General features: G+C 37.6%; 1 protein-coding gene across 1 annotated transcript; it reads left to right on the top strand.

The window, feature by feature from the left end:
- The first annotated feature begins 201 nt into the window (after positions 1-201).
- Positions 202-5,171, top strand: LOC126706060 (subtilisin-like protease SBT4.15). The gene is made up of 10 exons (XM_050405319.1): positions 202-286; positions 1,326-1,423; positions 1,521-1,664; positions 1,779-1,884; positions 2,172-2,679; positions 2,875-2,975; positions 3,211-3,429; positions 3,539-3,650; positions 3,750-3,963; positions 4,527-5,171. Exons 1-10 carry the CDS (start codon positions 213-215, stop codon positions 5,057-5,059), a joined length of 2,109 nt encoding a protein of 702 aa, XP_050261276.1. The 5' UTR covers positions 202-212; the 3' UTR covers positions 5,060-5,171.
- Positions 5,172-14,565: the final 9,394 nt, after the last annotated feature.

Here is a 14,565-nt window from a genome sequence, read left to right as displayed (position 1 = left end):
AATGGTTCAAATTTGTATGATCAGCCTCTTCCTTCTAGCTACGCAGCTTCATTGGTCATTCACTCATGGTTCTAGTGACACAGTTAGAAAGGTGAATATATATATATTTTTAATTTGTTTGAACAGTAATAATGTATATTATTTAATGTTATAATTTCCTTCATATAATCAGAAATTTGTTTTTCATTATCACATAGGCGTACATCGTGTACATGGGAGAGGCACCGCAGTCAAAAGCCTCTGCCACTGATCTTCATCACAACTTGCTTTCTTCAGTTGTTAAAGAGTAAGTGGGATGACAAAATATCTAAACATTGCATGCTTACATCTACTCATGTTTAATTCAAACAATAATAGTTTTCCATTAGTTTCTTACATGGAATAGATTTTTTTTTCCTTTTTTTTTTTTTTTTTGTGTGTGTGTGTGTGTGCGTGTGTGGTAATTTATACCTAGAATAGTTCATGTAGAAATAGGTAAATGAGATATAAAGAAAAGAGAAGGAAGAAGAGAAAAAACATTAGAGTTTACATGATTCGGCCAAATGGCCAACATCTACGAGACAAGCTCAAAAGCCTATATTTTCTCATACAACTTTCATGATAGTAAATTACAATAGAATCCATATTTATAATAGAATTACATACAAAAGTAAAAATAATCTTAATTTGAATTACATATTAAATAGTAGTTGTCTTAATCCCATGATTTTCTCTAGCAATCAATCTATTAATTTGTTCACTAATCCCAAAATTTTCTCTAGCAATTAAAGTTGACTTGTTCTTCACTTTCATGGAAAGTAAATTATACATTCCAACTGTTCAACTTCATATATAACAAATCCGGTAGGTATAATTTATACAAGGGTCAAAGATTTGGTGGTGGGGGGGGGGGGGGTTCCATAATGGCTATAGGACTTAGGACTTAGGAGCTTATCAATATGTAAAGCATCAGGCTTTTCTATGATATAAAATTAGTTTTTAGAGTGTAATCCATAAATGATATGACATCACATCTAGCATGCAACAAATTGCAACACTTTTTCCCTCTCTTATGTGTGTATTTGTTTCTTAAAAATATAAATAAATAATTGTTCCACATTGCTTAAGAGAGAGTATTGTGTGTTGTATAACTTGCCCCACCCTCTCTTAAAAGTTACCATGGCTTTTGAGTAGAGTTGTGGTGTGCCTTTGTGTTAGAACATCTTTCCCTCTCCCTTGTGTGTGTGTGTTTGTACTTTGTTTCTCATAAAAAAAAAATAATAATAAATAAATAAGTTGTAACATTTGGGTGGACAATTAAACGATTGAGTATTGTCATTTTTCAGTGATCATATTGCCCAACAGTCCAGAATATATAGCTACACAAAGAGTTTTAATGCATTTGCAGCAAACCTATTGCCACAAGAAGTTCAAAGACTACAAGGTGCACATTAAAAACTTCATGTAACACATCATTTCCTTTTCTTTTTCTTGGGTTGTTTGTCTTATGTAATTTATATACATATATGCATCCATTACAGAGAACGAAAATGTGGTGTCGGTGTTTCCAAGCAAAATGCAAAAACTTCATACCACAAGATCATGGGATTTCTTAGGAATGCCTCAATCAATGAAGAGAAATCATCAAATTGAAAGTAACATTATTGTTGGTGTATTAGATACAGGTACTAAGTTAAGATTACTTCTCATAGAGATTTGATTTTTCCATGTAACCTGTCATCGTGGAGGAATTTTAATCACTTTTCTAATCTTTCCATTCACCTCCTCCTATTTTTTAGGAATTTATATCAATGCTCCAAGTTTTGATGACAAAGGATTTGGACCTCCTCCATCAAAATGGAAGGGTACATGCCAAGTCAGAGGCAACTTCACTGGCTGTAACAAGTAAACAATCTCAATCTCTCTCTTAGATTGTGACCTGCCACAAAACAATGTGTCTAATAACACAATATTTGATTAATTATTTTATTCATTTTTTTTATTTTTTACAATAGTTAATATGGCGATGCACAATAAAAACAATGTTGAATGAATCTTAATTAAAGTAATTTTATTCCTATCACAAAATATCATATCAACCATTCTGAAAAAAATGTTGTCTTTTTAAATATTACTTTTGTACATGCATGGATGTCTCATTTAATTTCCAAGCCATTTACCATTTTATGCAGCAAGGTAATAGGTGCAAGGTTCTACAACCACGGTTCCGCCACTCCCCACCCAAATCCATCCCCAATAGATGAGGAAGGCCACGGCAGTCACACTTCGTCCACCATAGCAGGTGCCTCGATAGCAGGGGCAAGCTTATACGATTTAGCCAAAGGCACAGCTCGAGGTGGGGTTCCATCAGCACGCATTGCAATGTACAAGGTGTGTTGGGCCGATGGTTGCAGTGATATAGACCTTCTGGCTGGACTGGATGATGCCATTGATGATGGAGTTGACTTGATATCAATATCCATCGGAGGGGATTCGACAAGCTATTTTAACAGTCCCATTGCGATCGGTGCCTTTCATGCAATGAAGAGGGGGATTTTGACAACATGTTCAGCTGGGAATAACGGCCCATATTTGTATTCTGTGCAAAACACAGCTCCTTGGATATTGACTGTTGGCGCTTCTGGCATGGATAGGCAGTTTAGGACTCTGGTTAAAGTTGGAAATGGCATAAAAACTGCTGTAAGCTCCTCTTTTTTTTTTTTTTTTTTTTCGTTGAGAAGATTGGTGTAAGTTACTTCTTTCTAATATTTGATGAGTCTTTGATTTCTATAATATTTAATAATGAGTCTAATATTTCTTCATTGATTTGTGTGTGGGTTTTCTAAATATATATATGATTTTAACATATACATTTATTGGCGCATTGTATAACAGGGATTTTCCATCAACACGTTTTCACCAAATAAACGGATGTACCCTCTAACCACTGCAGTAAAAGCAGCCAATAGAAGTTTAGAACAAGATCACTCTCCCTGGTAATTATAAGGAATTTTAACTGATGCTTACCCTTGACATGATAGTCCCTTTACAAATATAAGTTCTTGTGGTATAAAGGGAAAAAGGGCAAGGATTAGAGTTCAAATCTCGAGGAATGAGTTTCACACATATACACTTAGATTATGTTAGAGTATGATTATTATTTCAAATTTAATTGAAGATCACCCTTGTCTACTAATATTAGTAGCACTAACCAATTAAAGAATTGGGCAGGTTGTGTGATGATGGGAGTCTGGACGCAAATAAGGTCAAGGGAAAGATTGTGCTCTGCAAAGAAGGACTAATTCAAGATTACGTTAAGCAAATAGGTGGGTTGGGGGCTCTTGTATCTCTCCAACAGCAGAAAGATACAGGGTTTACATTTACCATCCCTGCTGCCTTCATTGATGCTAATGTTGGTGACAAAATTGAAATATATGTCAACTCAACTAGGTAAGTATAGGGAACCATTTTTTTTATTTTTTATTCTACCTATATTTATTTTCTAATTGATATTTTAACTTTCTTTTAAGATTTTTTTTTTCATTGGTAAAACTTTTAGAGCCCCTCAGGCTGTCATATACAAGTCTATAGCAGTCCACAATGCCGCTACACCCTTTGTGGCTTCCTTTTCGTCTCGAGGTCCGAACACGATCTCTTCCAGCATAATTAAGGTAACCCTTGCAATGATTACCATTATAGGCATAAATTTGTGTATTTTTTTTTTAGCATATATACTAGAATGAGGGTTTTAAATTATGTATGATTTGCAGCCGGATATTGTGGCACCTGGAATAGATATTCTCGCTGCTTACTCTAAACTTTCATCAGTGACTGGGGATCTTGAAGACAACCGATTTGATGTGTATAATATAATTTCTGGAACATCAATGGCTTGCCCTCATGTGGCAGCTGCCGCTGCCTATGTCAAATCATTCCACCCTAATTGGTCTCCTGCTGCAATCAAATCGGCCTTAATGACAACTGGTTAGTCCCCTTAAATTCTCCCATTTAATGTGTTAAAGATTAGTGCCACTTTACAAGAACCACCACTTGAATGGTGTCAATTAGAGGTTATTAGTGTTTAATTGAAATTCTCTAATGCAATCACATTGCTTATTGTTTACCAGCAATGTTGTTAATACTTAACATGCCAGTTGGTTTAGAGTAAATATTACACATGTTAATATATATTTGTTGTGATAGCTTAATTCAAATCTTAATTGTGATATGGATTTTCTCCGTGATTAATGGAGATGCTACAAATTTTATTGCACTACCCTTACAAACTAGTGTGACACTATTCACACAAAAAATAATTTAAATATTTATTTATTAGTTATTGAAGTTGCACCAATCAAATTTATAGTCACCTTAGTGTGTTAAGCTCAAGTAGTAAAATTTGTAATAATCTTAACGTACATATGTATTCCTTATGTGTAAACACATAGATCAAGATATCATCCCATACTTCCCTAAAATAAGTTTTATATGAAAATTAGCTAGGCTTTCTGAGTGTTTTATAATTTTGCTTCTTAATTGATGATCAGCATCTGAATTGAAAATCAAAGATGTCCAAGCTGAGTTAGCCTACGGGGCCGGCCAAATTGACCCAGTTAGAGCACTGCATCCCGGTTTGATCTATGACGTGTCAAAGTCCGACTACATCCACTTCCTATGTAATGAGGGTTACTCCGGGACAGCACTAAAAGTGTTCACTGAAGAGAAAACAAATTGCTCAAGTATCCCTGACATTGGAGGACATGATGCCCTAAATTACCCATCCATGTATTTGCAACTTAATAGCGCTAACTCTAGTATATCAGCCATCTTTCATAGGACAGTTACAAATGTTGGCTTGGAAAAAGGTATATACAAGGCAATTGTCAAGGCACCAGCAACTCTCAAGGTCACTGTTGTTCCGAAAGAACTAGCTTTTAGTCACTTGTACGAGAAAAAATCTTTCATGGTTGTGATAAAGGGGCCACCATTGAACAATATTTCCAGTTTATCAGCATCACTGGAATGGAATGACGGTAAACACAGAGTTAAGAGCCCTATCCACATTTTTTTGGACATATAGGTCAAATTGTTTTTAGGCCTATATAATGTCTAATAGTGTAGAGCTTGGCAAGCTTTTTGTGTAAATCGTATATGGGTGCAAGCTTGGAACAAGTGGGGAACGCTTGTTATTTAACTCTGTTTTTTATGTGAAGTTTAGCTGATTTCAAATTTGCACTCCACAATTTAGAGTTATTGATACTCTAAAATCTAAATGCATATTTTTCCACTATTTAATGTTTTTTTTTCTAAGTAATAGAAAGAAACAAAGTATTTATAAGGGGAAATTGCACTTTACCCACCTGTTGTTTAGCCCGTTTTAATAGTCCCCACCCGTAGTTTAAAAGTTATCACTTAACCCACCTAAGGTGACCTCCGTTAGACCCCCGATACCCACCTCTCCCTTTTCACCATTAAAAATAGGGGTAAATATGTCTTTTTCATTATATTTTATGTCTCTCTCCTCTTTTCTCTCCTTCTTCTTCTTCACATAAAACATAAAAGAAAACCAATACCCCTACAGTCACAAACAAAGCCACAAATCCATGTGAACATACACCCACAGATTCGCTAGCCTTCCACTGCTAACCCACTTTCTTTTGCTGGGTTCTCTAAAAAAAATCTGCAAAAAAAAAAACCTAGCAATCTGTTCAAATTTTTTCGGTTTAATGGATTTGTGGGTTAATGGGTTAATACTGCTACAGCCATAGATCCAGCAGCGAACCCAACTCTGTTCAAAACGACGACACTCTGAGCCGGTCCAGGCGCTTCAGCAGGTGGAGTACTGCTGTGTTGGCGACGGCACTAAAGAAACAAATAGAGAATGAAGAAACAAACAAATTTTTCCTTTTGTTCAGTTTCTCAGCAAACAAACAGAGAATGAAGAAACAGAATTTCAATAATCTGTTCGAAATCAACTGAAGCAAGTAAACTAATCACATTTAAATTTCACTGACACAATAACCTTTTATTCCTTTTCCTTCATTTTCTCAGGAAACAAACAGAGAATAAGGAAATAAAATTTCCAATATCTCCCCAGAAACTTTGAAGCAAGCGACCGAAACTAGCAAACTAATCAAACTCAATTCTCATTGACACACACTAACTTTCTATTTTCCTTTCCTTCAGTTTCTTAGTAACAAATCAGAGAATAAAGACACCGAATTTCTGCAATCTCTCTAAAAGCTTCGGTTATTATTATTTTTTTTCCTTTTGTTCAGTAAATTGTTTCCAATTCCATTAACACAAAAGAAAATTATATTTTCCTTTTGGTTTTCTTGAAAACCAAACAGAGGATTAAAAAACGAGACATAATTTCTAGGGTTTTAGGAAGTTTCTTTTCTTTTTTTTGGGGGGGGGGGGGGGTGGTTTATTCAGCGCTACTTGTAAAGTGACTCTAGTGAAGTTACGAGAGTAGATGAAATCAACAGTAGGGGCAATTTCATAATTAGATTCCAAGTCCATGACCGAAGATCAAGTTGATATAGAGGAAATGGGTTTGGGGTTCTAAGGTAGAGAGAGAGAGAGAGAGAGCTCGTTCCTTTTTCTAGGATTCTATTTGGGTTCTAATTTTGGCTTATATATTAAAGAGGATTTTTTAACGAAAAGGCAAAGGTGGGTAACGGAGGTCTAACGGAGGCCATCTTAGGTGGGTTAAGTGACAACTTTTAAACCACGGGTGGACACTGTTAAAACGGATCAAACCACAGGTGGGTAAAGTGAAATTTCCCCTATTTATAATTTACCATTTTGTTGTAATATAATTCAGCAAAAATGGGATAGGAGATTTGGAATCTATAAAAACTACTTGAAAAAACACATTAATAAAATGGCCTGACATATGTCATTTATGATAACTCTAACCTTATTTGAAATTTTGTGAAGAAAGAGTGCTCTAGTGATATATAGCTCATTAGATAGCTAGATTGAGCACTAAAGAACAAGAGATTTAATTAAAAATTATCTCTTACAAACAACTCCACGGCTAATCATCCCGCTAGAGCAATTTAGATTGCCATTCTCCAAATTCTCCAAAGAATTTTCTTCCGTGAACTGACCAATAAATCCTTGGCAAAGAGGCTTGAGGATGAGAATTCTTTGTCGCCACCCAAAACAGGCATGACCCCACCCCCCCCCCCCCCCAATCTTCACCTTACACACATAGTGATGCAATAACGAATACATCAGTAGCAGCTAAGTGTCCAGTAGCATCAATGTAAAGCTCCAATGTGTAATCAAATTGGTTTAATGATGTAATTAAATTAATATCAGTTTGTGCAAGAATTATGAATAAGTTACAGTCACGTGGTAGTTTGTTCTTGTTAAAATATGAAAGTTCAATAAGTGTATAAAACACCTTGAACATTTAGACCCCCAATTTACAAATTACCAATTCAAGCTTAATATCAAACAATTAATGTGCAGAATAAGAACATAAGCTTAATACAGAATTGATAAATAATCTAAACCAAATAAAATCACACCCACAGCAGAAATTAAATGGCAAAGATTAAGGGAAGAGAGATGCAAACACAAGGACAACACACGATGTGTTATCGAAGAGGAAATCGAAACCCTCGGCGTAAAACCTCTCCGCCGCTCTCCAAGCGGTAAATAATCCACTAAAGAATGTAGTTGGGATACATGAACAGTAGAAGACCCTCCAAGCCTAATCTACCTAGTGTACCTAAGCCCTCCAAGCTCTTACTCCAACGAGATTACGCCAAACCTATTTCTTCTTTAGCTTACCGGATTCCGCTACTGACCATAGCATCAACCAATATGAAATTGGTCCCTTCTTAACTGCTTCCCAAAGTACCAAATGGCCTTCTCACAGATATGGGAATGGTGAGAAAAGGTTTTGGTAATGTACCTCTCAAGGATGTAACAATAGAGAGGAAGAGAGTAGAGGAATTTGAAAAGTCTCTAAGAGGAGATTGGGGATGAGTCAATCTTGTTTTTCTCTAGGGTTTCTCTCTCAAAATTCTCTCTAGAAGCTCTCTACATTTCGTGCGTATAAGGGTCTATATATAGTGGGGTGAGAAAGGAATGCAAAAAGTCAGTTTTTCCCAAATAGGGTGGTCTGGCGACTTGGCCTTGCGACTGGACTGAGTCTCGAGTTCAAGTCGCGAGCTAACGGCCTGGCCAACCTGGGACTTTTGTCCTGTTGTGCAACAGCTGGCATGACGCTTCAACTTCTGGCATGCTTGGCACGTGTGCAACTTCTGGCGGCTTGCAAGCCGCAAGCCACCCGCGAGATCCAGTCGTGAGTCCCTGTTTCTTTGCACAATCTTGAGCATTTCTTCACACTCTCTCACACACTACCCTTACATGATTCCCACCTAAATACAGGGTTACTAATTGCTAAAATATAAGCAAATTTGGCACGAAATAAAGCCAACAAGATGGTTGATAAAATTTCAACCTTACAAAATATTTTTATAAAAATAGTAATATTTTATATTTATTACCTTTCATTCAACTATCTGTTATGAGTTTCCTACCTAGTAAACGTTAGTGGCTAACATTTTTCCCTTTACTCAGGTTACGTTTGGATAGCTTATTTTTTGCCAATTTATTTTTACTACTATTCATGGGTCTCACTGCACTTTTTAGTACTATTTATGAGTCACATTGTACTATTTTAGATAACTTTTACCTTTATCTACAGTATTTTTAGCAAAAAGTTTTCAATATCAACAAAATAAGCAAATCCCAAATAGACCCTCAATCTTAATACATTGTTTTTCATTCTGACCTTAATTGGCTGAAGTTATTGTCATTAGTGCTCAAACGGTTTTTAACTTTATGGCTATCCAAACCTTTAGTATTTGTCAAATGTTTTGAACACCAAAAAAAAAAAAAAAAAAAAAAAAAAAAAAAAAAAAAAGTCAAAAAGATTAATTGTATTTAAACATGGGATTAAATGACAAGGTTTCACCTTAGACAGATATATATTCCCTTGGTTATTTCCGGTTTAGCTATTTCATTTTTTTATCGGCCAACTTTATTTGAGAGCTTTCCAAATATATATTTACACACACACATATATACATACATATATATATATATATATATATATATAATGATCTAACAATATCTGTTGGGATCTAACAATATATTTCCTTTTTATGGTTTCTATGTTAATTGTTGTCAAAATGACTAAACATTCTAACTCAATTATTATTATTATAAATAAAAATATTTCTCATATAAAGAAGAATGGCATATTTTAAATCAATTATTATTGTAAGAGCGCATTTTGGATCCTTGGCCCAAGGTATGACTGGATCCAAGCCCAATAAGCCCAATACAATGAATTTGTAGAAAATGGGTTGGAAAACTAGGCTCTAATGAATGACTTAACAATTAGAATGGATTTTAAAAGATAATCAAACAGAAATGGACTGGATTTCTCTAAGTAAATTTGTCTTCAGCACAATCTAAGAAGGTATATTCTAGTATATATTGATTGAAAATTGTTACGATATGGTTCAAGCTGCTGCAATGCTTTCTTTTACAAATTTCTGATCCCCTTCTCTTAGGGTCTCCATTCCATTTTATACTATCTTCCCCTAGCATCCCTACCCTCCACGTGCAGATTAGATCTCTGGGATTGGTTCTTGTCCCATTAGCACCTCCCTAAAGTCTTTGGGTAGTAGCTGGAAGGCTGAGAATTACTGTTCAGGAATCACTTCATCATTAATGCGGCTAGAGAGTTAGCTGTGGTATATTTAATGCGGTGGTAGCAGCTTTTCCCAAGATATTTATAGCTTTCCTCTGTCATGTCCCTTCTTGATGTTTATCCTTATCCATGGAATGGTCTGGAATGTTACTCTTGACAGTAGTACACTTCCTCTTACCTCGGCTTTACTCTGCCGAGATGACATTCCTCCTCGGACCTTTGCCAGGCAATCCTGATCGGATTTTACCCCTTTACCTACTACCACTAACCCTTATGCAAGCAATTATTCGGCCTCGGACTAGTTACGTCCTCGGATTGGGCCCTTGGCCTAATACATGAGTAGAGATGTACTCCTGGGCTTTTCTCCCCCACAATAGCCCTTCAAAATTCTTCTTTCTAGCTCCTCAGGAAGAAACGAGGATTTTGATGCCACAAAAATCACTTTGTGCTCATTATGCGTTATATCCAATCCGACAGTTGCCTTTTTAATTGCCCAAGGTTTGCTCCTGACACTTCGGTATCCGAGACACGCCTACATTAAATTTTGATGGTTCTCTGTTCCCCACGTTCTTTAGTGTGATGCAGATCCAATGATTGAGAGTCTTGCTAGAAACCAGGCGGGATCTTTCCTGCTCGCAACCATTCCCATTGATATAAACACGATTCAAATCAGTCATTCTCCTCACTTTAGTGCTTTAGACATTGAACCTACAATTTCACTCACTTTACTCGTGCCCTCACAAATCTCAAGAGCCTTGTTTGAGAAGTCCTTTCCTTTTCTAAGTAAGTCTTCAGAAACCCTCCCATTTTATTTTTCATCTACTTTTTCTTTTTACCGAGTCTATTTCTCCTCGGCTCTATTAGCTTTCTTCTCCTTTTCTTTAGTATTAATAGCCCTTCTTTAGAAATGGGTAGATTTGCTTACCTAGTAGATTCCGAGGAGGGGATAACGAACTGTAGAATCCAATATAGGATCCCACCAAACGCTTACATTAGGTATTGCAAGGAAGGGGAATGGTTTGAGAAAAAGCAGAAGGGTGAAGTAGTGATCCCTAGGATTGCCTTCATAGAGGCAGGGATAAAAATCCCTATGGGTACTATCACCAGAGACTATCTTTAGGCTCATAAGCTAGCTCCTACCCAATGTGCCCCAAACATGTTTAGGATTTGGGGGAGTATAAATGCCCTTAACGAGAAAATGGGCCTAGGGCTTACCCACCACAACGTTAACGGGGTTTACAATCTCCACCACCTAAAGGGGCAAGGGTATTACCTAAAGTCTAGGTACCCTAAAGTTAGACTAATTCAATGCCTCCCTGACTCAAATAAAGGCCTAAAAAAAGATTTCTGATCATCTTAGGGGAGTGGCATGATGGCCTCCCCTGCCCAACGAGAGAGGGGAAACTACGTAGGGCTTTAGGTCTAGGTTTCTTATTTTGGAATCATTTTCTTTCTCATATTTTTTATTTGTATCAGTATAGGAATTTTCCTTTGACTTGTTCTTCTTTTTTTTGCTAACAATGTTTATCTCTCTTTTTTGATGGGTTTGCAAATTTGAATGTCACTGTACCAAACTTCAATCTAGTAAATCAATCAAGCTTCGACCAGATTTTAAAGGTCAAGGTATTCATCCACAGCAACGACCAGCTTCGTGCAGCACATCTGATCCTCGGCTACGATCCGATCTCCAAAGCCTTCCAGGCGCCCAAATGTGTCATCAAGGCAAAGGACCCCCGTCTACATTGAATCAGTGTAGCAGTTTCGGGCTTTCTCTCCACTGGTCTCGTCCCAAGAGGCGTCCACATTACAACTCCCATACTTGAAGGCATACCAAAAGTAGGAGCCTCATCTTCCTTTCCAATCATCAAGGAAGAGAAAGAAGAAAAAGAAGAAGAAGAAGAAAGAATAGTCGAAGTGTCCAATTCAAAGGACGACATTGACGTCTTCAATCAGCCCTTGTCTCCAGAAGCTCTTGTTGGTGACCTCGGTGATCCTTTCCCTGTACAAACAAATCATGCTCAAGAAGAGGCTGCCATCCCAGCAGACATGGGAATCCAAAGAAAACAAAGGACCGGCCTGCTGGAGGTGATGGAGTCCTCGGTTGGGTGCAAAGCACCAGAGAAGCCTTCCCAGGCCAAACTTCCTCCCCTTCCCCCAATTCAACCTGCTAATCATAAACGAAAAAGGGACCAGAGGGGGCAAGAAGTAGTGGAAGGGGGGAAGGGCCCACAGACTAAGAAGACTGTGACCCCTAAAGGAGCCAAACAGCCCAAGGTGACTCAAACCCAGGCAGATAAGAGAGGCGAGTCCTCAATGGCAGTCCCTGCTTGGACCCCAGCCATGATACTGGATGGGGCCCTTCTACTAGCTAATGCCTCAATCAGAAATTTCCAAGGTAGAACGACTGGCTATGTGGCTGATGCCGCTGAGCAAGCCTTACTCCTTCCTGCAGATATGGCCGACCTTCGAGAAATGAGGAAACATGAGGTTTTCCTTAGCCTAAAAAAGGACCTTGCCCTAGTAAGTTCCATGAATATATCTCTATTTCTATCACCATAGCAATTACTTCTTCGTACTTATATATATATATATATATATATATATATATTGTTTCTTGTTGTGGCCTTCCCCTTTTTTATAGGCTGTTCAGGCAGCCCACAGGGCTGAAGAGATAGTCATCAACTCCCACAGGCTAGCCAAGGATGAAGAGAATAGGTGCATTGCTGCTGTGAAGGCCTTTGAGATAGCTGAAAAGAAGTCTCAAGACCTCACAACTAAACTAGCAGAGGCCGACCATGCCTAGAAGAGCACCAAGTCTGCCTTGAACGTGGTAGAGAGGCAGGCCGAGAGTCAAAGGTTGATCCTTCGCTAGACAGAAGACCAGCTAGCCATTGCCAAGGAGCAGATAACAGCCTTGGACAAAAAACTGAAAAAGGCTAAGAAGGCTAAAGAACAAGCTGAACAGGAGGGCTACGATATAAGGGTTGCTGAGACCGAGGATGCCCTAAGGGCTGAGGTCGTAGGGGTATGTAAACATTATTGCCTCCAAGTGTGGAATGAGGCTCTTAACCAGGCTGGGGTTGAGGCCTCTTCTACCCTCAGGAGAGCAGAGAATGTGTACTACCCTCTAGCCCTTTGCACCTCTATTCCTCCAAGCTCTAAGGCCAGCTTGGTCACCTCGGAGGTAGAAGAAAGCTAGGCAAGCCCCTCCAAGGCCCTCTCCTCATCCCACACTTCTCCTCAGGAAGCGATGCAGGCCAAGGACCCTAAAAAAGCAGCAGAGACTAACAAGGAAAACACTTAAGATGCTGCTCAGCTGTCAGTGGCCCCCAGTGACCCTTCAAAGGAAAAAGAGGCTCCCAAGAACATGGAGATTGTGCTAGCTACTCTTCCAATACCTCCAAAGGAAGACCCCAAAGGCAAAGGCCCAGCCTTTACCACGACAGCCTCTACTCAGCCACCAAAAAACCCTAAGGACAAGCTTGTAATAAAGATGAAATCTTAGATAGCTTGTGTGTGTGTGTGTGTGTGGTTTTTTTTTTTTTTTTTTTTTTTTTTTGACAGTTGTATTAGATCTTTTTTTGTAACCTATTTGCCTTTTTAGAGGCTTAATATTAAGGAAACTTGCAAATTTCTCTTTTATACTTGTAATGTTTATACTGGATCTTAGCTTGATTTTTGTTTTACTCAATACTTAAAAAGAAACAAAATAATGAGGTACAAATTCCACCTATTTATCTACGCAAGTGATAGAATAGCTACCTCGTCTCTTATGGCCATTAGCAAAATGAGTTGAACTTACCAAGTCCATCATCTCGGCAAAACATAATTCTAACCTTAACAGCATATACAATAATGTAGCCCACCTACAGGTTTAAACCTCCTTGATCCCATTCTGTTCAGTAAATTAAAGGACAAGATGGATTATTTATTTTTAAGCAGATGCAGGTATGCCTGCAAATACTTTATGTGATGTTCATGGGCATCCATTGGGGTATGTTATTATAATATAAATCCCTATCATTCAGGATGGCTGATTTCATCAGACACTTAAACAATTAATAGAAATAGCTAACTTACTTAAGATAGGTGGTCCAAGGATCCAAGCATGATCAAGTTTTGTTTGATACTTAGGAAAATGTTGTAAAGTATCAATTTACCCAAGGCATGTGGTTCGAGGAGCCAGGCATAGCTAAGGTTCTGTTTAATACTTAGATAGATGTCAGTAAATATTAATTTACTCAAAGCATGTGGTCCATGGAGTCAAGCATAGCTAAGGTTCTATTTAATACTTAGATAGATGTCAGTAAGTATTAATTTACCCAAAGCATGTGGTCTGAGGAACCAGCATAACTACAGTTCTGTTTAATACTTAGATAGATGTCAGTAAGTATTATTTTACCCAAAGCATGTGGTCCGAGGAGCCAGGAATAGCTAAGGTTCTATTTAATACTTAGATAGATGTCAGTAAGTATAAATTTATCCAAAGCATGTGGTCCGAGAAGTCAGGCATAGCTAAGGTTTTGTTTAATACTTAGATAGATGTCAGTAAGTATTACTCTACCCAAAGCATGTCATCCGAGGAGCCAGGCATAGCTAAGGTTCTGTTTAATACTTAGAAAAATGTCAATAAAGTATCAATTTACCCGAAGCATGTGGTCCAAAGAATCAAGCATAGCTAAGGTTCTATTTAATACTTTACAAATAGTGAAACGCATGACAAATAATATGATAAACCAAAAATATGGCAAAGACTGCTTTCATTAATAATAATACCTTCTCAGATTGTTTACATTCCAGGGACGGAGTATAGTATTTTCATCTAGATCTTTCAGATAATATGC

This window comes from Quercus robur, chromosome 11 (genome assembly GCF_932294415.1).
Source record: "Quercus robur chromosome 11, dhQueRobu3.1, whole genome shotgun sequence".
Classification (NCBI taxonomy): Eukaryota; Viridiplantae; Streptophyta; class Magnoliopsida; order Fagales; family Fagaceae; genus Quercus; species Quercus robur.
This window is presented reverse-complemented; position numbering and strand designations above follow the sequence as displayed.

Bases quoted from the DNA above. Each gene is read 5' to 3' on its own strand.
- LOC126706060 (XM_050405319.1), top strand. From the start codon at position 213: ATGGGAGAGGCACCGCAGTCAAAAGCCTCTGCCACTGATCTTCATCAC. The intron at 287-1,325 runs GTAAGTGGGATG...GTCATTTTTCAG, and splicing joins CTTTCTTCAGTTGTTAAAGA to TGATCATATTGCCCAACAGT. The intron at 1,424-1,520 runs GTGCACATTAAA...CATCCATTACAG, and splicing joins AGAAGTTCAAAGACTACAAG to AGAACGAAAATGTGGTGTCG.